This window comes from Colias eurytheme, chromosome 1, assembly GCF_061535395.1.
Source record: "Colias eurytheme isolate Ceu_HAF_F1 chromosome 1, ilColEury1 Martin Lab GWU primary, whole genome shotgun sequence".
Lineage (NCBI taxonomy): Eukaryota > Metazoa > Arthropoda > Insecta > Lepidoptera > Pieridae > Colias > Colias eurytheme.
Genome location: NC_142980.1, coordinates 11,406,647 through 11,432,267, shown reverse-complemented (window position 1 = coordinate 11,432,267; position 25,621 = coordinate 11,406,647). Strand labels below are relative to the sequence as shown.

The 25,621-nt window shown below is 34.0% G+C and overlaps 2 protein-coding genes across 4 annotated transcripts in view; both read right to left on the bottom strand.

The window, feature by feature from the left end:
* Window positions 1–2,087, bottom strand: part of grnd (grindelwald) — a 29,361-nt gene extending 27,274 nt beyond the window's left edge. Inside the window, exon 1 of the mRNA XM_090104538.1 lies at window positions 1,932–2,087. The gene's annotated coding sequence lies outside the window, so the exon portion shown is untranslated. The remainder of the gene's footprint in view (window positions 1–1,931) is intronic.
* Window positions 2,088–5,095: 3,008 nt separating this feature from the next.
* per (period circadian regulator) overlaps window positions 5,096–25,621 on the bottom strand; it is a 32,959-nt gene continuing 12,433 nt past the window's right edge. For 2 of the 3 annotated variants that reach the window (XM_090104513.1, XM_090104520.1), the window contains exons 9-27: window positions 24,056–24,247; window positions 23,619–23,847; window positions 22,624–22,735; window positions 22,393–22,512; window positions 21,918–22,067; window positions 21,425–21,543; window positions 20,927–21,025; window positions 20,415–20,555; window positions 19,939–20,116; window positions 19,144–19,291; window positions 18,421–18,528; window positions 18,033–18,140; window positions 17,381–17,544; window positions 14,803–14,946; window positions 13,453–13,614; window positions 13,166–13,252; window positions 9,048–9,149; window positions 8,165–8,308; window positions 5,096–7,238 (exon numbers count right to left, since the gene is read on the bottom strand). In XM_090104513.1, coding sequence (XP_089960639.1) covers window positions 7,140–7,238; window positions 8,165–8,308; window positions 9,048–9,149; window positions 13,166–13,252; window positions 13,453–13,614; window positions 14,803–14,946; window positions 17,381–17,544; window positions 18,033–18,140; window positions 18,421–18,528; window positions 19,144–19,291; window positions 19,939–20,116; window positions 20,415–20,555; window positions 20,927–21,025; window positions 21,425–21,543; window positions 21,918–22,067; window positions 22,393–22,512; window positions 22,624–22,735; window positions 23,619–23,847; window positions 24,056–24,247 — 2,606 coding nt within the window. In that variant the 3' untranslated portion in view covers window positions 5,096–7,139. The remainder of the gene's footprint in view (window positions 7,239–8,164; window positions 8,309–9,047; window positions 9,150–13,165; window positions 13,253–13,452; window positions 13,615–14,802; window positions 14,947–17,380; window positions 17,545–18,032; window positions 18,141–18,420; window positions 18,529–19,143; window positions 19,292–19,938; window positions 20,117–20,414; window positions 20,556–20,926; window positions 21,026–21,424; window positions 21,544–21,917; window positions 22,068–22,392; window positions 22,513–22,623; window positions 22,736–23,618; window positions 23,848–24,055; window positions 24,248–25,621) is intronic. The other variant, XM_090104529.1, reaches the window with a different exon arrangement.

Below are 25,621 nucleotides of genomic sequence, written 5' to 3'. Positions count from 1 at the left end.
TATAATATTAGTATGGATTACATACAAAATAAACTTAAACTTACTTAAAGTTGATGAACGTGTATCGAAAAATGAATCATATTCACTTAATGATAACAGTAATTATGACTAACTTTCTAATAAACCGTAGGTAATTATTGTATTATAAAAGTAATATAATCGATTACTAAAACGGTTCCCTATAAGTGATTTTTGAAATAGATCATTATTATGGAAAATGGCTACCTAATATTTCAATTTATTGAATCTTTTTTTTTATTTCTGTTTTATTTCTCGCTCTTCCTTGTGAAATTTAATAAAATAAATAAGTACATAGTTCAAAGATATGCAAGGCAGTATTATAATAATTTATATTGATATAAAATTGCATTTAGACGTGTTTTAATATCATATTGTATAAAATCTACCCTTTATATGGGATATGAAAAATAAATCCCCAATCCAAACATTTGCATTGTTTAAATATTCCACAGATTTCCATACATTTCGTAACTTGTTTACAGTAGCTAAATGACAGGGGTAGGTAGTTTGTCGCGAAAGAATTCTAACAAATACCCGCGGCCCCATCATTAAAGCGGCTCGACGGAACACAGTGGGGTTTTAGTAGGTAAGAATCCGACATAACCCACGGCTCCTTCCCCGGGGGCCGTGGGTATCTTTGGAAGATTTCCCCACTATAAAAAAGGGGTAGGTAGTTTAAAATTTAAATAAATTTAAAACATAAAATCCCTTTGCAATAAACAACGCTTATCAGGTTTCCGTGAACTGAAAGATGATATGAAAAATAAGGTCTGGAAAAATAATATTCTTAGAATTTGCATTAAACAGGTAGGCGTCTAGGAAAATGTTCTCAAAGTAAACCATGCAAATTATAAAGAAATCTTCTGCCTGTTTACGATTCATTTTTCTTCATAGGTAAATGCATTTCACATTTTATGAAGCCGTTCCTAGGAATGCTCATCTTTCAAAGGACACTATTTATAATATTGTTTGATGTTCGGAAAATAGGAGTGAACTCGCGTTACCCATCTCTTATCTATTTTCATAAAAGTATCAGATAATAAAAAAAACAATGCTTTTATCTACATGAATTCACTGAATAATTTAAATTGCTTTTGCATTGCGTTTTAATTATATTTTATCGTTTAAAAAGCACTTTTAATTATACTTTCTGCTAATTAGGTTCGTACCTAACCGGTTTTCGTAAATACCTACACTATGTTGAATCATAACTTACTTATATGTAAAAGCCAGAAAATGGTCTCCTTGATTTTAAGTCATGTTCGTTTTTTACTCTTACCTAGGTATATCCTTGTCATAGAAACCTTAAGACACAGCGTGAGAATTTTAAATAATTTAATTTGTCTTTGTTCTATCAGATTGGGATAAAGCAGTTTTAACTGTAGTTTAGTTCGCTAAGTAGGGAACCCTAAATACCGCAAACGACAAACGTTGACAATGCCCCCGGCGCTTAAACCCCTCTCTATTATGCACCTTTGTCCTTTCTTTCTTTTATTTGTAATTGCTATACTATAAATAAACAATGCCTTTTCTTTGAAGTCAATTGTTAAAGTAATAAGTCTAAGTGTGGCGCTTGTAGATTATTTTTTTATATTAAAGCTACGATTAGTCATAGGAAAAATATGCAGGGAAAAACTGTTAGATCACGGTAGGTACGTGACCAAACCACGTGATATCGTGATCTTAGTAAATATAATGTAGAGATAAGTTAAAAATTATAGCTAAAACAATTCAATAATGTAAATCTGCTTCACAATATATAAGTCGCAGTTGCAATGCTCGCTTTCTAAAACAAGTGACTCTTGTATAGATAGATATAATTATGACGCGATAAGAAATAAGGTTTCGTTGGTGCATAGCTCGTGAAAAAATTACAAATGAAGTAAATAATAATGAATCTAATAACTCACGTTACTGGGTTGTCATTTCGTCCTACGTATTGTAAACACACACAAGGCACTTTCTAAAAAATGGCAACTGATTCGAAGCCTTCACAGGCTCGACGGCTAATCGCGAAGGTGGGAGACGGAATGTGACTCTTGCGCAGGTCGGCAGGTAGCGCTGGCTCGGTGTTGGTGCCGCCTATGTGTGCGTGAATGTTGCTACAATGTACATAATTACTGATAGCTTCAATGTGTGCGTGCCGATGGAACGACACGTACAGACGCGTACGTACACAAAATGAAGTTTTAATTTAAGTTTATAGTGATAAAAAGGAATTAAGGGTGACAAATCAACATCGAGCTATGCTGCGCTGTACTGCGCTGTGCTGTGTTTGGTCAACTCGCTCGTCTAATATTTTAATGAGGATACAAACAACCCATGCTGTGCTGCGCTGTGTGAGGCTACGCTCAGCTTGTAGATGATAATCGCTCATTTACACAGCACAGCGCAGTACAGCGCAGCATAGCTCGATGTTGATTTGTCACCCTAAATCGTAAATTCTATCTAAGTATATCTACCTTAAATTTTTATAAAAACCTTTCCTGAAATTCAATTAAAGGTTTAAAAACATTGGTAGAGTATGATGTACTAAGATGTACCTATATTATCAAAATTATCGAGTAGTTATGTATCTATTAAGTACATATAGTTAGGTATTCAATTTATTTTTTTAACATTAGAAAAAAAATTGAATAAATAATTAATAGCTAGTACAAATGTGAAATCCACTATTAAGTTTACAATATTATTATTTAGTTTTTAATTTTATTTAAATTCTAATGCGAGATGAATCCCATACCCATATTTACCTACCTTAGTTACTTATAGATAAATTATTATTTTGCTCTACCACTCTACCAAACTATTTCAGTCAACTAAAAACTATTTCGCCTAAGTTTCTGCCAATTAAATATTTAAACAAATTGTTTGTTACATGAATAAGTACATCTATATTTTATTAGATATTAATTAAACAAAGTAGATCAATGTAACCAACGGACACAGATAAGAGTTTGAGCAACTGAGTACCAACAAAGTAGTCGATCTACTGTTTATTGACAGTTTATAAACTTAAACTTAATATAAAACCACATAATTGAACGTGCAAAATTTAGCGTGCAATAAAAAAAACCGGCCAAGTGCGAGTCGGACTCGCGCACCGAGGGTTCCGTACAAACCTGCAAGGTTTTTTATGGTTTTCGTAATTTTTCCTTTATCTATGCTATAAGACGTTGCTTCGTACCAAATTTCTTATTGGCTTACTGGGTTAGATTATGGATAACAATGGGACTCAAAATATTCGTGAATTTAAAATAAAAATTTTGTTTTTGCGGACAATAATTTTGAATCTATAAACACGGATTTAAATGATTTTAATGATGTTCATCCTGTGAGATCCATTATTGAAAGGAAAGCGCGAATTTGTTGAAATGGAAATAAGACTTGTGAATACAACACGAGTAGGTACAATCTAGGTATAGTTCTTTCAACGTTAGAGAAGGTTTTGTAATGCCCTTGTTGTAACCAAGGACTAGATAAATCATGTGACTTCATAGTTCATAGCTACTTTTTTATATTCAACGATGTTCTCGAGTTTTCAAAATCATAAGAGTTTACATTATTTGTCTAAGAAGAGTATTAAAAGTCTCGCTTGCGCAGAGTTTTCATTGAATTGGAACAAATGCAAGTTGGCTCAAAATGAACATTGAATACCTAGGTTTCATAACATCGAACGGTAGCCTCGTCAGATAAAAAAGGCTCAAGAGCCTTTCATATAATTTGCATCATTAACAGTTATGGGTAATGCTGTACGGGCGAATTGTTCATACAGTGCCAATTCCTGTTACGCGTGTGTATACAAATTCTAGAGGCCGTCATGTTATCAGCTATCCTTTTACAAAGGAAAAAAACAATTGGACCCGCTGTAAATAAGGCACTTGAAATTAACGCCGGTAATGTCTATGACTGTAAGCGGGGTATCGTGCTGTAAACAAAAACAAACATTAACGGGAATATGCGTGCCGATCGTTGCTTTGAAAAACAAATCTCTTCTATATGATCAAATTTATGACAATAAGTGCGTTGTTGTACTATTTCTTAAATATTGAGCGGACCTTTGCTATTCTTATCGATTAAACTAACTGATTTTGTATCATAGGCGAGATTTACAGTCACGTTTGTAATGATATGTGAACTCACAGCTGTTATAGCATAGAAAATATACCCAATTACAGTGCCACAAACTTATCTGACCCGGTGGCAAAAACTGGAACTACGTGCCGCCATTTTGAAATGTCACATTTTCACAGACTTTTCATACGGAATATTTTGTTTATATAAAAGAAAGCGACATCAGTGACACTGTCACCGGGTCAGATAAGTTTGTGGCACTATACAGTGCCACAAATTTATCTGACCCGGTGGCAAAAACTGGAACTACGTGCCGCCATTTTGAAATGTCACATTTTCACAGACTTTTCATACGAAATATTTTGTTTATATAAAAAGAAAGCGACATCAGTGACACCGTCACCGGGTCAGATAAGTTTGTGGCACTATACCCAAGTATTGAATGATTTGTGCCAAAATGTCTATCAAGATCCACAAAATCAATCGACGTGTTTCATAATAAATCAGATCATACCTGGTCATCTGCATTACCTTCTGCCACGAAACAGATAATATTAAATGGCTTATAACAAAATATATTAGAAAATGTAGCAGAATCCATTGTTCAGCTATTTGAGATCTCGATTAAAATATAAGCTTTTTTTGAGGAAGGTAAAATAAAATATATTATGTAGTTTTTACTTATATTTTGATTTAATTTCGTTCATCTTTATATAAGATATTTTATCCTAAGGCTAGAAATAGAATTTAAACAATAAAAAAATTACTTGTAAAACGACATCAGAAGTCTAGGTATATCTAGATATATTAAATACGAATCCAAACACCAATATAAACTAATTTTATCACATACATTTTAAAATCTATAAATGTTCCAAGTGTACATATTGGTTAGAAACATATCTTTGAGGTCTAAACATTGCATGAAATTTGATTATCATAAAATTCCAATTTAAAATTAAATTTAGCTTAGAGTTAGAGGAAATAAAACAACAGCACATTCACAGAAATGAACATTTAATTACAAAATCCACATCGAACGAAGTAATTGACAAATATAAACTAGTCTATAGAAACAAGACAGCGATATTCCTCGACAACGTACGAACTTCCCGACTTCACTTACACTAACAATTACACATCCATTTACGCCGCTACTATTTTAGATCTACATTATAAAATCAACCGGCAATATTGTTATTCATCCAAAATTATATTCTGTGGTAAATAACGGCGATGTCACCGGTCGTTTCACAAAATGCCTTCAATTGTTCTTAGTATACATATTTCAATTTTGAAATATAACGTTGACGTTAAACAAATGCAAAGTATAAACATTATTATCGAATAAACAATCTTGAATGAAAATATGTCTATTTTATTGCAAATATGTAGCGGTAGTAGAGATGGTATGTTATTGCATTATTGCTTATTATAACTTTAAATGTAATGTATAAAATATGTAAAAAAATATTTTAGTGACCTTATTGCAATATTGATATTATTATGATTTATCTGCTTTTTTAAATATAGATTTTAATGTATACTATAAGAATAATCCGATAATAGGTAACTATTAATCTATATATTAGACATGATATTATAAATAGCTTATTAAAATATGACTTTGTTGCAAGACTTTTAATTATATATAAGTATAAGTATATATTTCAAATTTGTTTTTCGTATAATAGCAACTTTTTGATCCCATAGGTATTAAATACATCAGAGAAATGTTTCTTTTATACAAATTTTCCCAATAATTAATGATAAATAAGTACATGAAAGAGCTGCATTCAAAACACTATATTCATGCAATCATTCATAATAGATCTTGTTAAAATACAATTATTGATTACTATATATATAATATGTTTTACTACATCTTTTACATACATAAAATGTCTATGTATTAATATTCGTTTTTTTAAATATATACCAAAGGTATAATAATTTATCGAATATAAAACATATTAATATATTTCATTAACTCTACACATATACTATATTTAATACTATTATAAACATACACATAACATATTCTATACTATAAAAACATACAATTGTAAGTTTAAAATGTTACTTTTATGTTTACAATAAAACAATCGATGTAAATAAATAAACATTCTTTGTAACGTTATAACAAAAATATACGTCAGATTTTACGTTCATTTTATATTAGGAAAATATTTCTTCGCAGAAAAATACTTCAAAGAAGAATAATAAAGTATATCATTTAAACAACAGAAATAAACATGTGATAAATAAATTGATCTTATCAAATTATTTAAAATTTAAAAATTTTGCGCAAAAATTACCTTTTAGTTGACAGGATTTTATTAATGCCCAAATAAAAAAATGTGTGCGTGTACTAGTGTACACACGTAAGAAGTGAAACTTCCTTATATGACCTTATTTTTAAAAAAATAATTTACTTTAAGCAACTTTACAGAAAAACGTCGAATCACGCGTGGTAGAGATAAGAAAAAGATAGCGCGTAACGGAAAAATGTCACGCGTAACGAAAAAATGTTACACTAAATTTTTTTCCAACCCCGATAAAAAAGTTTCACTTCAAAACATTGCAATTTTATTTTAATTATGCGATAATCTGTATCACAGACGTTAAAGTCCTTTTTCCAGAAGATTCTCCAGTAACACTTCCATATTAATTTATCTAAAGGGTGAGAAATAAAAAATAAGAAATGATAATACTATCATTCTTTTCTACAAATTTTGTCTCAGTCGAACTGAGTCAACGCTATCATAAATCCCATAACCTTTAAATAAATATTAAACATTTAATATTTAATCTTAATAAAAATATATTTGAAGCGTGTGTAAGTAGTAATTACACAAAATATATTTTATATGAAATTGGAAGTGGTAATAAAAAAACTTACTAGCTTAAGCTTAATATATCATTTGGCTTAAAAATAGACACACAAATGATTATTGTAACACCAAAATTGTCTTTCGTCCTCATATATAGTTCTATTCACGTGGCGTGTTCGTGTTAGGTTTGTTGAAAACAAAATGGCGGCATTATGAAGTGGAAGAGGCGTTGTCTTCTGGCGGCGGTAGAGGTGCATCTTCCTCATAAATCATAACTAGTTTACTGTATTCGCGCTTTCTCCGGCGACTCTGGAAATGTTACACTCTGTTATTTAGGATATAAAAATGAATCGCAAAATGTGTTGGTAAGCGCATAACTTGAGAACGGCTGAACCGATTTCGTTAATTCTTTTTTTATTATATTCCTTGAAGTACGAGGATGGTACTTATGGAGAGAAAACGTAAATATGTACCACGGGCGAAGCCGGGGCGGACCGCTAGTAATATTATAAATGTGAAAGTAACTCTGTCTGTCTGTCTGTTACTCAATCACGCCTAAACTACTGAATCAATTATCATGAAATTTGGTATAGAGATATTTTGATACCCGAGAAAGGACATAGGATAGGTTTTATTCCGGAAATCGAACGGGAACGGGAACTATGCTGGTTTTTCTTTGACTGCGCGGGCGATGCCGCGGGTAGAAAGCTAGTTTAGGATAAATATGGTTGAAGGTCGAAGGTTGCCCGGCAGAGATGGCTTAGAAACAATATGGCCGCCATTTATACATTTACAACCTTTCAATCTACTATTCAAAGATATCATGTAAAGTAAATAATATTATTTTTATTGAATGCATAGAGCGTAGGTAGCTCCCTCAATAAAACACGAGTCATTTAAATGTGACAACCACGTTTTAAATTATTCGTTGCCACATTTAAACGACAGCTATATGTAATACTAGATTTCCCGCATAGTTCCCGTTCCCGTGGGATTTCCGGGATAAAACCTATCCTATGTGTTATTCCGGGATGAAACCTATCCTATATGTATGTATAAGCTATATTGTGGTAAAGTTTCATTCAAATCCATTCAGTAGTTTTTACGTGAAAGAGTACCAAAAACATCCATACATCCATACTTACAAACTTTCGCCTTTATAATATCTAGTAGTAGGATTTAGATCTCGTTTGTTAGCATTAGGATTTTTAGATTGGACAACGTTGGCGACATACCTGGACCTTAGGGCTCCTGGCGAAGTTCTCTTCCCCCGAACTGCTGGAGCTAGTGAGCCCCTCCTCGAGCGTGAGCCGCGCGGCCACGCCCTCCAACTGGAGGTCCAGGTACAACTGACCCAACTGCTCGTTCACTAGTGTTGGCTGGGAGAGGAAAATCGATATAATACAATAAAAAAATGTTGGTTTTATGAAACCACGGTAAAAGTGAAACTGTTCGAACGGTTCCGAACACTGCTTTGTGTAGCGCATGTCGCGTGACGGTCGCGCGACACGCGACATGCGCTACACAGACCAAAAAGTTTGAGACGATGTAATAAAAGTTTCACTTTAATAACTGCTGGGGTCCAGGTTTTATTAGTTTAAATATAAATAAATATTTCAGGACAATTTTCACACACGGCACGATCTGATCCCATACTAAGCTTTCGCTTGTGTTATGGAAACCAGATGGCTGATAAACATACATATATAATTTTAAATAAATATTTAGATAGATATTATGTAACACCCAGACACAGAGCAAACATCACACAAATATTTGGCCCGGGTGGGAATCGAACCCACGACCTCTGGCTTGGAAGGCAGGGCCACTACCAACCAAGCCAACCGGTCAGTCGAAAGTTTAGATTTAATATCTTTAAAGGAACTCGTTGCTCGTTCCTGGTAAATCCTTGTCTCCACAAGGAAATTTGGAAGTATTTCATTATTGTCTACAATCTTATAAATTGAAATGAAAAGAATTCGACGTTTATTAGGACAAATAATATAGTTATTTGAGAATAAATAATAATATTCTAGTATTTCCGCTATCTTTTTACCTTCACTCCCAAAAAATTTGCTTAAATAACTCATATCATAAGTGTTAAAAATATAAACTCACTTGTTCTAAAGTCTCTAGCCTCTTCTTATCGCAAGATAAAACCTCTTCCATTGTCTTGGGTAGCACTTGATATTTGTATATCAGCTCTGATGTCACACATACCTGAAACAATCAAGTAAAAATTGTTTAGTATAATAAATAAATAACATTATTAAAAAGTATTGGCGTATTATTTGTATGTCGGAGTATTGATTTATTCAGTTGGTATTAACGCCATCTATTGGTAAAGTTGTGAGTATTTTTAATATTGACGCAGTAAGACTTGAAGTTTTAACGAATGAATTTATGACAATGACAAGTGACAATGACATTTTCCTTGAGTCAGTAGTTTGGTAGGTTGGGGGGTGTCAGTTCGACCGACACTTGCCGCCCGACAGCCAACCGCGCCAGTTGTGCGCACTGATTCTTTTTATTATTTACGATCATGGCGGACGTTGAAATTAATCGCGAGGAATCTCCGAAAGCAGCGGTGGGATCTGACCATCATTCCTCCAGTGTATTTAACCGACACCCTGCTACTACGAGCGAGACATATTTCCGAGAATCGGCGAACCAATCCGCCAAATCAAATACTCCACCAACTGCAGGCTACGTGCGCGTACAGCTGCAGCGCGAGCGAGGCGAACGAGATCGAAGTCGTCATGTCAGGTATCTCTGACAAATCAGGTACGATCAGATTTATTAAAAAATACCGCCACGGACTTTGTAACATTAGATAGACACGTTGCTACCTACCCTCAAATTAATAAAAATAATAAACGACCTTCAACTTCGAGCTCTTTTTGTAGTGACTTTAAGCAGCGTTAAATTGAAACAAATGACCATGTTATGTGCCACAATTGCGGCAAAATGGGGCACTATAAGCGAAGTTGTAAATTCCGTCCGCACACTAAGGTTTCACATTCGGAAACGTTTTAATTAAAATGTTCCCCGCCTGTCGATAAAAATGTTCAGTGCACTTATTGTTGCAAATTGCTGCATACAGAGCAGGTGTGTTTCTCTAAACAACGAGACGAAAAATTAAAAAAAAAAAGTAATGATACAAAGTCCGTTAATACGTGTGTGTCTAGTCAGAATCGCCGCTTGTTAAAATTATTGTTGATAGATTTCAATAACAAGCCCTCGTAGATAGTGGATCTGCTCGCTCATTCGTAAACTTATCGCTGACGTTATGACCGGTGTACGAGATTTTTTTTATTTACGCGTTTAACTGGTATTGGTTCCACTTTCACTCATTCTTTTTCCGTATTTCTTTGCCTATTGAGATCGATGATGTTAAAAAAAATTTGATGTTTTTACGCGACTCGGGGTAAACTTAATAATTAAAAATAAAGACGTTCACGTTTCTCGCGATGTTCGTGCGCACGTTTGTGCTTTGCAAAGTGCCGATATAGAAGCAATCGATACCTACCTTACAGACATCCAAGATATTGCTCGTTTACGTGCTATTATTGAAAATTTTAATGAAAACTTCGTAAAGGGGAACTCTCAGACGGTCATAACAACAGGTGAGATGGAAATTAGATTATAAGATCCGAACAAAATAGTGCAGCGTCAACCTTATCGCCTGGCCCCCGCGGAACGCAAGGCCATGATTGACATAATAGTTGACCTCCAGTCTAAAAACATTATCAGCGAGAGTACGTCACCATTTTCAAGCCTGGCGATCCTCGTGAAGAAGAAGGATGGCTCTGACAGGTTGTGTATTGATTTTCGCGAGCTGAATTCGAATACCGTGCGCAATATGTGTGTCATGAAAAGCTGAGTTAATATCCTATGAGTTTACCAGAAATGTCTAATCAATTTGATGATTTGTAATAAGAGTGAGTTTTATTTTTCTAATCGGCTTTAAAAATTAATAATTAAATATTGAGTTATGTTAAAATAAAATGATTAGTCGCCAAAGTAAACGGCATTTGTTGAGATACACGATTGTATTTATTATGTCGACGGTTGCGATATGATGATTTTTCCATTATCTTTGTTGTTGGTGTTTTGGTTAGTAGAAATGTTTACAATTTATTTTGTTGATCAATGCTAATAAAGGATCGCATCCCTAGACGCTTGTTTCTTTTTCCTTTCCTAAGAGGAGCTGATGGCGTAAATTTAGCATTGGAAGCTCCGCGCTTCATGCGAGAGTTTAGCGTTGGAAGCCCTGCGCTTCACGCGTAAATTAAACATTGGAAGCTCCGCGCTTCATGTGTTGGCCTTACATTGGAAGCTCCGCGCTTCGTGTTTTGGCTCCACATTGGAAGCTCTGCGCTTCATGTGTTGGCTGAATCTACATTGGAAGCTCCGCGCTTCATGTGTTGGCTCTATCTACATTGGAAGCTCCGCGCTTCATGTGTTGGCTCAATGTACATTGGAAGCTTCGCGCTTCGTGTGTTGGCTCTATCTACATTGGAAGCTCCGCGCTTCATGTGTTGGTTCTATCCACATTGGAAGCTTCGCGCTTCATGTGTTGGCTCTATCTACATTGGAAGCTTCGCGCTTCATGTGTTTGCTCTAACTACATTGCAAGCTTCGCGCTTCATGTGTTTGCTCTATCTACATTGGAAGCTTCGCGCTTCATGTGTTGGCTCTATCTACATACATTGGAAGCTTCGCGCTTCATGTGTTTGCTCTATCTACATTGGAAGCTCCGCGCTTCATGTGTTGGCTCAATGTACATTGGAAGCTTCGCGCTTCGTGTGTTGGCTCTATCTACATTGGAAGCTCCGCGCTTCATGTGTTGGTTCTATCCACATTGGAAGCTTCGCGCTTCATGTGTTGGCTCTATCTACATTGGAAGCTTCGCGCTTCATGTGTTTGCTCTAACTACATTGCAAGCTTCGCGCTTCATGTGTTTGCTCTATCTACATTGGAAGCTTCGCGCTTCATGTGTTGGCTCTATCTACATACATTGGAAGCTTCGCGCTTCATGTGTTTGCTCTAACTACATTGGAAGCTTCGCGCTTCATGTGTTTGCTCTAACTACATTGGAAGCTTCGCGCTTCATGTGTTGGCTCTATCTACATTGGAAGCTTCGCGCTTCATGTGTTTGCTCTAACTACATTGGAAGCTTCGCGCTTCATGTGTTGGCTCTATCTACATTGGAAGCTTCGCGCTTCATGTGTTTGCTCTATCTACATGGGAAGCTTCGCGCTTCATGTGTTGACTCTACATGGGAAGCTCCGCGCTTCATGTGTTGACTCTACATGGGAAGCTCCGCGCTTCATGTGTTGACTCTACATGGGAAGCTCCGCGCTTCATGTGTTGACTCTACATGGGGAGCTCCGCGCTTCATGTGTTGACTCTACATGGGAAGCTCCGCGCTTCATGTGTTGACTCTACATGGGAAGCTCCGCGCTTCATGTGTTGACTCTACATGGGAAGCTCCGCGCTTCATGTGTTGACTCTACATGGGAAGCTCCGCGCTTCATGTGTTGACTCTACATGGGAAGCTCCGCGCTTCATGTGTTGACTCTACATGGGAAGCTCCGCGCTTCATGTGTTGACTCTACATGGGAAGCTCCGCGCTTCATGTGTTGACTCTACATGGGAAGCTCCGCGCTTCATGTGTTGACTCTACATGGGAAGCTCCGCGCTTCATGTGTTGACTCTACATGGGAAGCTCCGCGCTTCATGTGTTGACTCTACATGGGAAGCTCCGCGCTTCATGTGTTAACTCTACATGGGAAGCTTCGCGCTTTGTGTAGGTTCTACGTTACAAACTTTGACGCAAAGTTGTGATCAGAGCTAAATAGGCTTAGAAATCGCGCGAGAACGCGCTTATTGTCAGAATGGCCGTGTCGGAGTATTGATTTATTCAGTTGGTATTAACGCCATCTATTGGTAAAGTTGTGAGTATTTTTAATATTGACGCAGTAAGACTTGAAGTTTTAACGAATGAATTTATGACAATGACAAGTGACAATGACATTTTCCTTGAGTCAGTAGTTTGGTAGGTTGGGGGGTGTCAGTTCGACCGACACTTGCCGCCCGACAGCCAACCGCGCCAGTTGTGCGCACTGATTCTTTTTATTATTTACGATCATGGCGGACGTTGAAATTAATCGCGAGGAATCTCCGAAATGTATATATGAAAATGAAATTATATATTAAATTATGCAACTTACATGTTCCATCCATGGCGGATCCATTTTCCTTCGGGCTACCTTTTTGGCTTGCTGACTTTCATAAGGTGGAATGGGATCCATCGACCGCTGTCGTAAAAAAACAACTATTATTAAAATTTTCTATTTTAAAGAGATATTGAGTATTTTTAAATATGAATCTATCATTAACAATGCTTGTTTGCGGTTAACACAAATCTTCTTAGTGGCAAACTGGAACTATTAAAACTTTAAAAATATATTTATTCATTGCAATAACTTAACTAACGATGGCAAGTAATATTTCCTACCTTCTTAACATCACTTTCCTCAGCGCTGCCAGATTCGCTCTTAAAGAAGTTAGAATAGAATGAGGAATAGCTGGATTCTTCGTCAGTCTTGTCGATTGTGGCGTCGCTGTTTCCGAGACGCTCTTTGCCCTTGCTTTGGTTCTCTGTAGCTGCATTTGCACTCTGTTGATAAACACACATTTAGTACCGAAATTTCCCGACTTAACACTAACACCCAGTGACACAACATTAACTCTTACAGTTATACCTGTTACGAAGATGCAACGCTGCTGAACCTTCAAATCAATATAATTAACTTATTCTAAATCTGTAATAACGTACAAACAAGTTACACATGATAAGAAGTAACAAATTATACTTGCGTCCAGACAGTGTACCCAAAACCACTTCACCTTAGTGTCACCTAGACAAAACAATACATGTAATATTGGGCTGTAGTGAAAAGTGCACTTTATAAATAACTTATCTATGTATTTATAGAAAAAGTTTAAACATTTTTTTAATGTTGTGTTATAACTTATAATATTATCAAATTATTTGCGCATTCATCGAACTTTTATTGAAAAAACTTAACTAAGCAGTAACATTAGGTAAACTTAACATTTTACAAATTTAAAAAATAATACACTCTTAGATAATAATTAAATCACTAACGTCTATTATCTATGAAATATTAATCTTTGCAAAATCAAGTATCACTCTTTGATCCAAGTATTAGCAAAGCAGAAAAGAGATTATAGTGTATTTGTATCATAATATATTCAAACGAAACCAGCAAGCACACAGGATATTACTTCTCCATGGCATATCACCGACGTACCTTTTAATGAGGATAATTATTATTATATATTTTAATGAATGCATGCGTTTTTCACAAACAATCATAATTCATTTTGGTAGCGGCAGTGCGGCGGTTATTATTAAATTATTGTTATTAAATTTTTAAATAGCTATAATATATGATTTTTATTTAAGGTTTTATTTCTTCAGAGCGCATTACTATTGATTACTACAAAATAGCAATTTCAAATAGCACACAATCACATTGTCAAAACAAGAAATAGCATTCGAATCCTTTTGTGAATTGTAGTCTTATCCCAAGTCGATTCCTCGATCCCTATCATTGATCATATTCATATTTTGCCAAACTATCGAATCCTCTAGTATAGCACCAAGGAATTCATCAAAAGACATGAATGTTTAAATGAGAACTGATTCCAATGACAAAATACGTTACACAACCAACTTCACTACGGTAATGGTAATCTGCATATACCTATCGGTCGAATAAGCTACACAAGCCCTTTGTTTTGTCGGTCACAATCCATCAAAATACGTTCAAAGACATACCAGATTAGAAACGGCAGCCGACGAGTTACTCGTGCCGCTGCTTTTATCTTTTTTAGCCGCGGCCGCTAGCTGTTCCGCCCGTTTCTCTCGCCACGTGGCCGAAGGGACCAACTTGCTCTTCGTTGGGAAAGTGAGTTTACAAGCCTGCGATGCATTGCAATTGTGAATTTCACGCTATGCACCAGTTCCGTACCACAAATAGGATATGCAAGGATAAGCGGTACATGCGAGTAGCCAACGAACAGTCTGTATGCAGCTTTGACAAGAAGGTGTTATTTGTACAGTTCAAACTTGTATTAATCAATCAATTAGTTGGTTTAAAAAACAATACATCTGCATTTCACACCATGCCGGTTAAATATACTAAGCGGGGGTAATATTCATTGTTTCGCACTTAAGCGTAATAGATAAGTAGCTATGCATATTGTTAATTAGATTGTTATTTAGGTGAGGCAGTACAAATTAATCAACTATCTAAATATGGACTAATTATATGATATTACAATAAACACAAACATTTAAGTTACTGTGAATATCCAGAACCTATTTCAGACAAATACAGGTGCGTATTTACATGTTAACATAAGCATAACAATTTATATGCAAACAGCCATAGTTAAATCACCCTTCAGACAGAAAATGTATTTAAGCAGTAAATGGCCCATTGCATTCATTTTACAAAATTCTAAGGCAAATAAAACAAAAACCTCGCCGGCAGAGTACCAATAAAAACAGTCGAAACCCTCACATGATCGTAAAATTTTGTATCACAGACACGTTCGTCAACTACCACCACTGTAAAATTGTTTAGAGAAACACAAGCAAAGCCAATGATGATAGTTAATGGATGATGTAATGCAGTGAGTTATGGACATGTCATAGTATACTTCTCTAATACTATGTGCTCTTAGGTGGATCCCCTTTGGTCACAAATTGTCACTATATTTGCCGCATCTTATAGCTAACCGATGATTACTGTATAATCATTTTCTTATTCGGTTTATTTATTTTTCATTACATATATTTTTTTTCCTTTTTTAAGGCATTTAGCGATGTTAGTTTGCCAGTATCAAATTAAAGATACTTATTGCGTTTCTTTATTATTATTGGCACATAGCATGCGTATATGTCCAAAACATTGGTTCATACATTGACCATCGTCTGAAATCCTTCTTTAAAGATAGGATAATCATTTTCAGGCTTTAAACGCTTATACATAATTAACACTAATATGTTCACCCTTAAATAAAACGTACTTAAAAATAAGCATATGCTCAGCAACAAAAAAAAAACATAGCATATGAAGTCGACCTTATTCTAGGACATGTACGCGTCGCTTTACATAAGCTGTGGTATGTATGAAGTTTGTGCGCTTAAAAATAGTTCTATAATAGTATACGCGGCGAATCTTGTGAGGGATTTAAAACCAGGCTCGGAAGAATATATTATAATATATAAATACTATAATTATTCCAGTTATATGAAAATGTAAATAAGGAATATATATGAGCAAATGTAATTTTAAAATGACTACCATAAAGTTCAAACGAAAATAATCTGCATTTGTTGTAGCTATAACCCTTCTATAACCCCTCATCTTGTCGAGTCGTTTCTTTTGACATGGTATAATGCAATTATATTATAATACATATTATAATATTTACCATAAATAAGAAAAATATATATACAATTTCAATATCTTTATATTAATGTCATGTAAGAAATAGTTATTTATAATACATAAAGAAAGGATATGAAAAATTTACGGAAAACGAATATAAAAACACCATTCCACTCCATTTGCTATGTTTTGATTACTCATTTTCAATGTAACATCTGTAGATTTGTACTTTAGTGTTGTACACTAAAGTACAAATTTGCTCAGCAAATTTTACAATCACCCTCTAAACTCAAATTCAAGTATCATTCATCCAATTCTCCATTTTCTCACATTTAACAGCCACATTTCATAGAAATTAGTTCAAAACTAACTTACCACCACAAAATATCTAACATTTTTAACTTTATTGTCACTGTTAAATTTTTGCGAGGTACAAATCCTGGAAATATCTCCATTAAAATCTAATAAACCAAATAAATCCATTTCTAAATGTTTGTGAGGTACAATAGCGGACATGTCTTCATTGAAAATCTAATAATCTAAAGTCACTTTCATTTCCCGTTTAATATCCGAAGATATCGCCATAACGAATCCAAATTCCTCACAAAACCGCCGCGTAGGGTGCTCATAAACTAGAGCATTTATTTGTAACAGAACATCGAGCATTAGCCATTCAATGTTATCGAACTATTTATCAAAAATTTCTTTTTTTTTTCTCTTTCGAATTCTCAATGTTGTCTTACAATCTGATTAAAAAAAACCAGTGTTTTGAGGTAACATTTTACTGAGCAAATGTGATCGCTACTGCGAAATATTACAGGTTAATCTACTGCGTATTACGAGCATAATATCGAACAGACCGTCGAACATTAGTAAAAACTTTACATTACATATAAATTGACAAAATGCTCTAGTATACACCCGACGTTGTACTGCAAGTAACAAAACGAGCCTCACCTCCTGGTAGTTCCCGCTGGACAATCCCAGTGGGTGCATCGCCGCGTTCATACCTTGCGCGACGAAACCCGGCTGCATAGGGTATTGCATACCCATTTGAGCGTTTATCGGCGAATACATGAACGGCGATCCATATACCGGTTGACCGTACATTACATAGGGCACTGAAAGTTACATGGACAATCTTAACGATACCATACCACTATTGAGCTCAAGCTTACATATTTTATCATTAATTAATAATCTATTTAGCAGTAACACGTTCTAAATACAATACAATCTACAAATAAATTTAAACACATACATGTCATTAGAATTGAAATCTGTTTACGATATTATATTACGCTGTTAGTGGTATGAATTCTAGAATATTTATTGTAGTAAATATCAACATAATCGGCAGTTTTAAGCACGTGTAAATGGGTTTTTAATAAATAAGCAATTATGTATTTTTGGTCTTAGCGTGATATAGCCTATACATATATAGCCTTCCTCGATAAATGGGCTATCTAACACCGAAATAATTTTTCAAATCGAACCAGTAGTTCCTGAGATTAGCGCGTTCAAACAAATTCAGTTCAGATTTATAATATTAGTATAGATTTAAAAAACACGATATTATTTTAGATTAAAATGTAAATAAATAACTTACTGGTAAACGGATGATTGCTAGTTGACGGTTCCTGGTTTGGCATTTCCACATCATTTTGCATCATTTGCTGGGATGATGCAGGCATAGTATAGCATATCGGGAACATACCTTATAGAACATAACATAAATATATTACAAATAGAAGACATGGTACTGTTTTACTTCAGAAACAGGTAATATTTCGGATAACAAGACGTGAGTAAAGTACCAATTTAATAACAAAACTGCAATTGAAACGCAGGAATCCTATATGCTATGAAAGTTTGAAATTAAATTATAAACATATGAAAAATACTACTAAAATTAGAAATGAAATATATAAATTTTTAGAACTTGATGAAAAATAATGGATAAAAGATACCAAAAATGATTTAAAAGGTTTCCTTACCAGGCATCGCAGCCACTGGGCTCATCATAGACATTTGTTGAGGAATACTGACTCCAAGGAAGAAAGTATTCATGTTGTTCATTGAATTTGTCGGCATTGGGGATGATACTGAAAAAGCGGTGACATAAAAATAATTGTATTCCAACCATAGTTCAAATTGAATTGATTTGCAATAGAGCCCATAGACCATTAAAATGTATAATTTCATACTCTCCCAATCGCAAGAGATTAAAAAACTTGACTATAAAAAGCTGTTCTTGTTTCGGTATAACTTTGATATTCACTATAATCTATATATTTTAGCGATGTTATGTTAAAAAAGTAATCCTTTTTAGTGAAAATTATTTATGCGTGTTGAGAGTAAAATTTCGAGGTCGGGTCATGGCAATACCGTCACGTACGGCACACACGATCTTCTTTTTCTTGATTAAATGATATGTACAAGTCCTTTGAAGAATTTCGTTTGATCTATAAACTAATGATAAAATAAAAATAATAGGTAGTTTAAAAAAACTAAAAAACACGCTTTTTATAGAAATCCGAACTAAAAATTAGAAAATTTTATCAAATTAGTGTATTGTCATCGGTCCTCAATAAATCTACAAAGTTTGAACGAAATCTGGCCGTTTAAAGTGGGTCAAAATCGCGCCCAAAGAAGTCGGTTACAAACAAACAAACATACAGGTAAAGCTAATATAAAGCGTGTAATATTGTGTTCCTTACCAAGAGTATTAGTAAGTGTGGTTGATGGATGCGCAGGCGCAGCGCTTGTGCTCTGTTTACGTCTGGGCAATTTGGCCGTAGAGTAACGGTATTTATAGCCCGATTCAGAGTCTTCGGAATGCCTCGATGACCGCTTTAAACCATGAGGCTGAAATAATTTAAAAATTATATATTTTTTTTATTTATGATAAGTTGTAGGTGGTCAATATCGTGGAGTGACCACTGCGGGTAAAACCGCAGGGCATAGCTAGTTATTTATAAAAGCAAGTATAAATAACAAAACATATGTCTTGATATGGCTATATATCCGCTTTCTTCTTTTAAGTGTGTGTTAGTGGAAACACATTAATTTATAAATAATCGAAATATCCCTATTGGTACAGACACTACGAACAAAATCTGTGCTTCAAGCGCAGTGGCGCGGCGTGGCTTTAGTCATAGATTAAGCGATGTCGTTGTATAGAGGCGAAACTTTGTTAATATTTTGCCTATTAGGTACTTATCAATTAAGAACAATCAATGTAACAAAAAAAAAATTATAAATAAACTTATCAAGTAAAACTATTCAATTAAAACCAATCAATGTAACAAAAAAAATTGATACGTAGTAACACTGACAAACAGAAGCGTCATTTAATGTCATAGTTTCTATTTTTTTTTCTATTTCATCGCGCTAAAGCGACTGAGTGCAGTGAGACCGGTTGGCCTATGTTGTCGTCTCCATACGTAGTAATAGTATCTCAATGATTTCTACTTTTTATACATTTTTTTACTTATCCCTTACAATAAACTTACTTGAGAATCAACAGTAGATAATCCAGCCGACGTAGGCAAGAAAGATGCATTGCAACGGGCAAGATGTTCCTTCTTCTTCTGTCTAGATTCTTTTGATGCCTTCTTTCTGTCGTCTTTGGTACCGGTTTTGATTTCACGGTGTAGTTTCATTAATTCTTTCTCCATAACTGCGTTGTGTCTGTAATTATTATCATAATTATTATAAACTAAGTAAATTGTCCCGACGAATAATAACTAATATCATTGAAAACAGTTTACACAAAATTAAACAAAAGCTTGAGCTCGTTAATGATTGTATTGTCACCAATCCTTGGTAAGTGCACTAAATTTGAATTATATCTGTCTGTGAGTGAAAATCGAGTCTCAAGGATTCGGTTACATAAAAACATAACGGTAATTAAAGAATGTTAATAACACAACATAATATTATGATCATACATATTTATGATGCTAAAAATAAGGTATAATCAACTCACTTGGTCAAAGCAGACTCAGTTAGCCTTACGGGTTGATAATAATCACCCATAGGAGTGGAATTAGAGAGAGTGAGTGCGCTGGAGTCACATGAGCTTGTCATGTCACCTAAGTCACCGGAGTTTTGGGCCATTGGTGACATACTGAAAACCAATCATTATTTATTATATATATATAATATAAATCTCGTGTCACAATGTTTGTCCTCAATGAACTCCTAAACCACTTAACCGATTATAATAAAATTCGCACACCATGTGCAGTTCGATCCAACTTGAGAGATAGGATAGTTTTAACCACGGGCGAAGCCGGCGCGGACCGCTAGTTTATTATAAAAATATACATGCTAATACGCACATACACAATAACTTTCTAACCATAGTCATATAGTTAGTAGTTTATTTTAGTTTTTGAAAAAAATATTTTTATACATTTTTTTTTCAGTGAATAATTATGAATAGTAAAATAATATATTTAAATAGAAAATAATTAATTAATTAAAAAATCAGCATACCCGCTAGAATTCGCTTTTATATTCTTATTTTCGGCTGGCCTATCAGAAGGAGTATCAGAGTTGTTCTCTTCGGAAAACAGTAAATGGCTGTCGAAATACCTATAAACAAACATTTCATTTATTATTTCATCAATATAATGATACATCATAAATAATATTCTAATATAATAATACTTTATCAAATGTTAAATACGAATAAATATCTATGAAATATCAAATTTGCAGATGCTTATTATTTATCTTACTCGAACAGAATGCTTCTTTTTTATTCTAATAATTATTAAAATTACAATTTTAAGTATTAGTACAGTCTTAAATTTAACTCCTTTTTAAAAATTTTTTTCCTCGATCTAAGACACATAGAAAACTTCAAAATAATATAAATATAATCGACGAGAACACGCGCATGCAAAAATTAAGGCAAAAATAAAAAATAATTTGGTCAATAAGTTTACATTCAGATTTATAAATATATATATATATTTTTTTTTAACTTACCGTTGTAGTGTTTCGTTATAATTAAGTTGGTTGTAGCTTATTTGTGTCTCAGTACTTGACTTACTGTCATTGCAATCGTGGTGTGGGGATATACCACCGAGCATCACTGAATCTCTCTCCTGCATTGAAATATGTTTAGTTTATAACTATTATTAATTTATAACAGTGCTTCACTATAATATATCAAACAAAAGTTAAGTGAGAAAGAGATATATAATATAAATACTTAAATAGGCATGTACTTACATTATTAATTTTTCAATGTGTATTTATTAAATTTCAAAACAAAATGAATATGACAGTATTTATTTTAGAGCTAAATTGGATATTATGTATGCAGTTCAATTTCAGTTTACTCTCAATCGAGATGGCTACCTTGAACATTATTCGAAAACGATCATTTAACAAATAATGAATATAAAACAATATCTACCTATATAACGATATTTTTCAAATCCTACTCAACTATTCTTTTTTCCCTATAGATACTTACATAATATCCATTATCAGGTTCCTTGATATCTAGCCACATTTCATCGTCAGTCTTAGGAGCTTCCTCCATGAGACTCTCCATGAACGAGGCGAGGTCTTGGCAACGCTTGGTCATCTGTTGTTTGGCTGCTTCGGCCGGCTTTGTTAACAGCTAGAAATTTAGTTTTATAATATAAACGCCGTCTAAATTTACGTTTTTATGTTTGCGCCAAAAATTGAAAAATTCAACTCGAGAGATAGGATAGTTTAAAATGGAGGTACCACGGGCCAGAAGCCGGGGCGGACCGCTAGTATAATATATAGATAAAGGGTGTCAAGTTGGACATTGGACATATATAAAAGGTGGTAACAGATAAACATAAACAATAGATATGTATAGGTAAGGTTATCTAACCATAACGTATAGGTATACGTTATGGTTAGCATCCTCAGTTCATTTTTCTATTATGTATTTATAAATAAATTTATATCCTTACCTCATTCATAATCCTCACAATACTCTCCCTGATAGTTTGAGCTTTATTCTTTTCATCTTCAGACAACTTAATAGACTTTTCAATGTCTGCAGATTGGAATACATCTGGATTATTAGGTCCCTAAAAAAGAATATAATATTATACAAATATAACTAACTCCATATAATTCCTAATTAGAGTATGTATAACAATCTGTTTAAAATATGTTTAGTAATAATAAGAACATCTCACTTCAATCAACAAATGTTTTCCAATAACGAACTCCAGTTTCCTCGACCATGGGTTAATGAACGAAGACCACTCCGTCTCTAATTTGACATAGTCGCCATTTTGAGCCATCATCCTGTAAAAATAAATTACAGTTGCAAACTCGTTCACGTATATCCATCTCAACGATAAGGAAAGACAAAGCGTAACTACTAAATCGTTACCAAAAAGAAAAAGTACCCAAAAATTAGGGGGAAAATATAAGGCGCCATGTAAATCGGTAGAGTGAACATGCAAATAAATCTATAGTCTTCGTTAAACGCATGCCAAATGATTGGTTAATGTGTTTTTATGTTCAATGGCATATTGCCATTAGGCATATTATTATGACAGACGTATATTGTTGGTGAGTAGCAAAACGTGACTAAAGATACATTTGGAACTTACCTCTTGGCTAGGTCGGGGACTTAAATATCACAGACTTGTCTGAAAAAGCTGCTCAAAGAAGCTAATATCAACATACCCTATATTACGTATAGGCAATAACTGAAGCTTGTCAAAAGTCCATTAGATATTTAATTAATTTGCAAGGTAAAATACATCAGAGTACAATATATATAAAAAAAAAAATTAAAATTAAAATCCTGGCAATACTGAGACTATCCTTTTTTATATAAAGTAAATAGTATAATATCATAACTGTAGGGTTAAAAAGTATATATATACTTATGTAAGATTTTGGATGAAACATTTAAAAAAAATGAACCTTATTTTACTTATTTTTTATATCTTTTGTATATTGCTTGGTTTAAAGAAAAAACAATAATTTCTAATACCAAAGTTTATATATATCGCATATACATATTATACGAATTGTATTTGTCTGTACCAAATGACAAATATATGGGAATACCACCATATCCTACATTTCTATACCACATCAACATATTTCACGCGGCAAAACGCGTTGTTAATTCAAACATGTTATATGGACACTAAATAATCATTACGAGACTTACCTATAAGGTTTTGAGCGTGGTACTCCCCCCTCTTTCACAATAGTTTCATAAACCTGTCTCAAATACGCCAAGTCGTGAGGATGGTATAAATGTAGGGCGTCTTTATTGACTATGTCTTGTGGTGAATAGCCCAGATAAGGCACAGACTCTGGATCAATGTACTTAATATCACCGTTCGCTGCATGTCTTATTACGAATGGCACAGCTTTCGATACTAACTCGTTGGGTGCTGAGAATAATAAAAATAGTTGTGAAATAAACAATAATAATTTAAATAAGACGTAATGTTAGAAAACGTGACCCTCTTTTTAATATTATGCTATCATGACATGAAAAAAATTGCAATTCCCAAATGTCAATATCTAAACATTTTACCACTAGCCCTGTATAATACAAAATAAATTGAAAATCATTGAAAACAAGTACAAAAAGCTTACATTTAAACGCTGAAAAGAACGGTGTCGCCTGCACTAACAGGTATATAACCTCGCCTTCCTCATCGCATATGTTTCTAAAGGACAATTTCAGCAGGAACGGCATGAACGTCACGATCCTTTCCTTTATCCCGAAGCCTGAAGTCAGACCTCTGTACCGACGAATACGAGCCACCATCGTTGATACTGTATTACCTTTTGAATAAGTAACTAATTATAGTATTTTTTTTTCTTTTTTTTTGTAAGTAATTTTTTAGAATTTTTTTGTAATGCAATGCCAGCTTTGAGTGCAAAAGCTACATTCATATAATTGTGGATTTATGAAATCGAAGCGGGGTGCATAATATGCGGACAACCTACTTACCTTCTTATACAAACATTCATACACTTGGCTATAATATCAATTTGGATGCGTAGGTATCTAAATTGTTAATATATGTATTTACGGACAACAAAAAAATTATAAAAATAGAAAATCAGCAATCCAGACATTTAAGTATAAAAGCGAAAATAAACCTAAAATTAACTACAAGAACGAGTGAATGCCAGTATAAGTTACCTTTGCAACTGTTTAAAATTACTGTGTACAGTAATCTTTTGTGTGAACTGCTCAAGTTAAAAAACAAGCTAAAATATAGAAACACAATTATTTTCCAAAATAGTTTGTACTTTTTTGCTTATAATTAATACCAATTTGACTAGCATTCACTTCACTCATCCATGTGCCAACCTGATAGATCTTTTTTTAATAAAAGTCTTTTCCTTTACTGTTAAATAATTACTCATCTAATCTCTACTGTCAGGACATTCCAGGGCTTGGTCAGATTCAATTACCATTTACATATTTAAAAATGTTATAAGATGAATGTCATAGAGTACGAAATTCATCTCATAGACTTATTGATGTCACATAGTGACATGTATGAATAAAAGTTAAAACATATGCCATTTTATTGTCGAGCCAATTTAATTAAATTAAAATGGCTTTACTATAACTCATATGCAATGTACGATTAAAAAGAATGTCCATCACACTCAAACAAACATGGGCCAGTCTATGGAACCCTTTAGTATTATTATTCAAAATACACCGTTGAACTGCGAAGGCGGGCGACTACTACGCTTAAGCTAGTAGCTATTGACACAACTATTTATGTGAATACACAAACAACAAAAAAATACAAAAAAAAATCAATAACCATCACTTTGGAAATCTATAAAATTGTATTTAGATTCTTAAGTAACTAATACTTAATTAATAACTTTAACTGCGTTTAACGAAGAACGTTATAATTTGTGTATAATATTATAATTTTAAGCTATTGCATAGCTTCTATCGCGGGCCTTGAGCGCGGGGACCGAATCCAGAAATTTAGTAACGAAAAACCTCACGCTCCCCACTCCGACGGACACGGAGGTGTGGCTTGAAGGCATGAATAGCATGCAATAGCTTTACCGCGGCAGTCCCCGAGTGCCACACGTCTTTTTTTTTAGTTATAGTGATATTTTGAAAAAAAAATGGCTTATTATAGTAAATAGTAGATAACGATCTAAGTAGACAAAAATTAT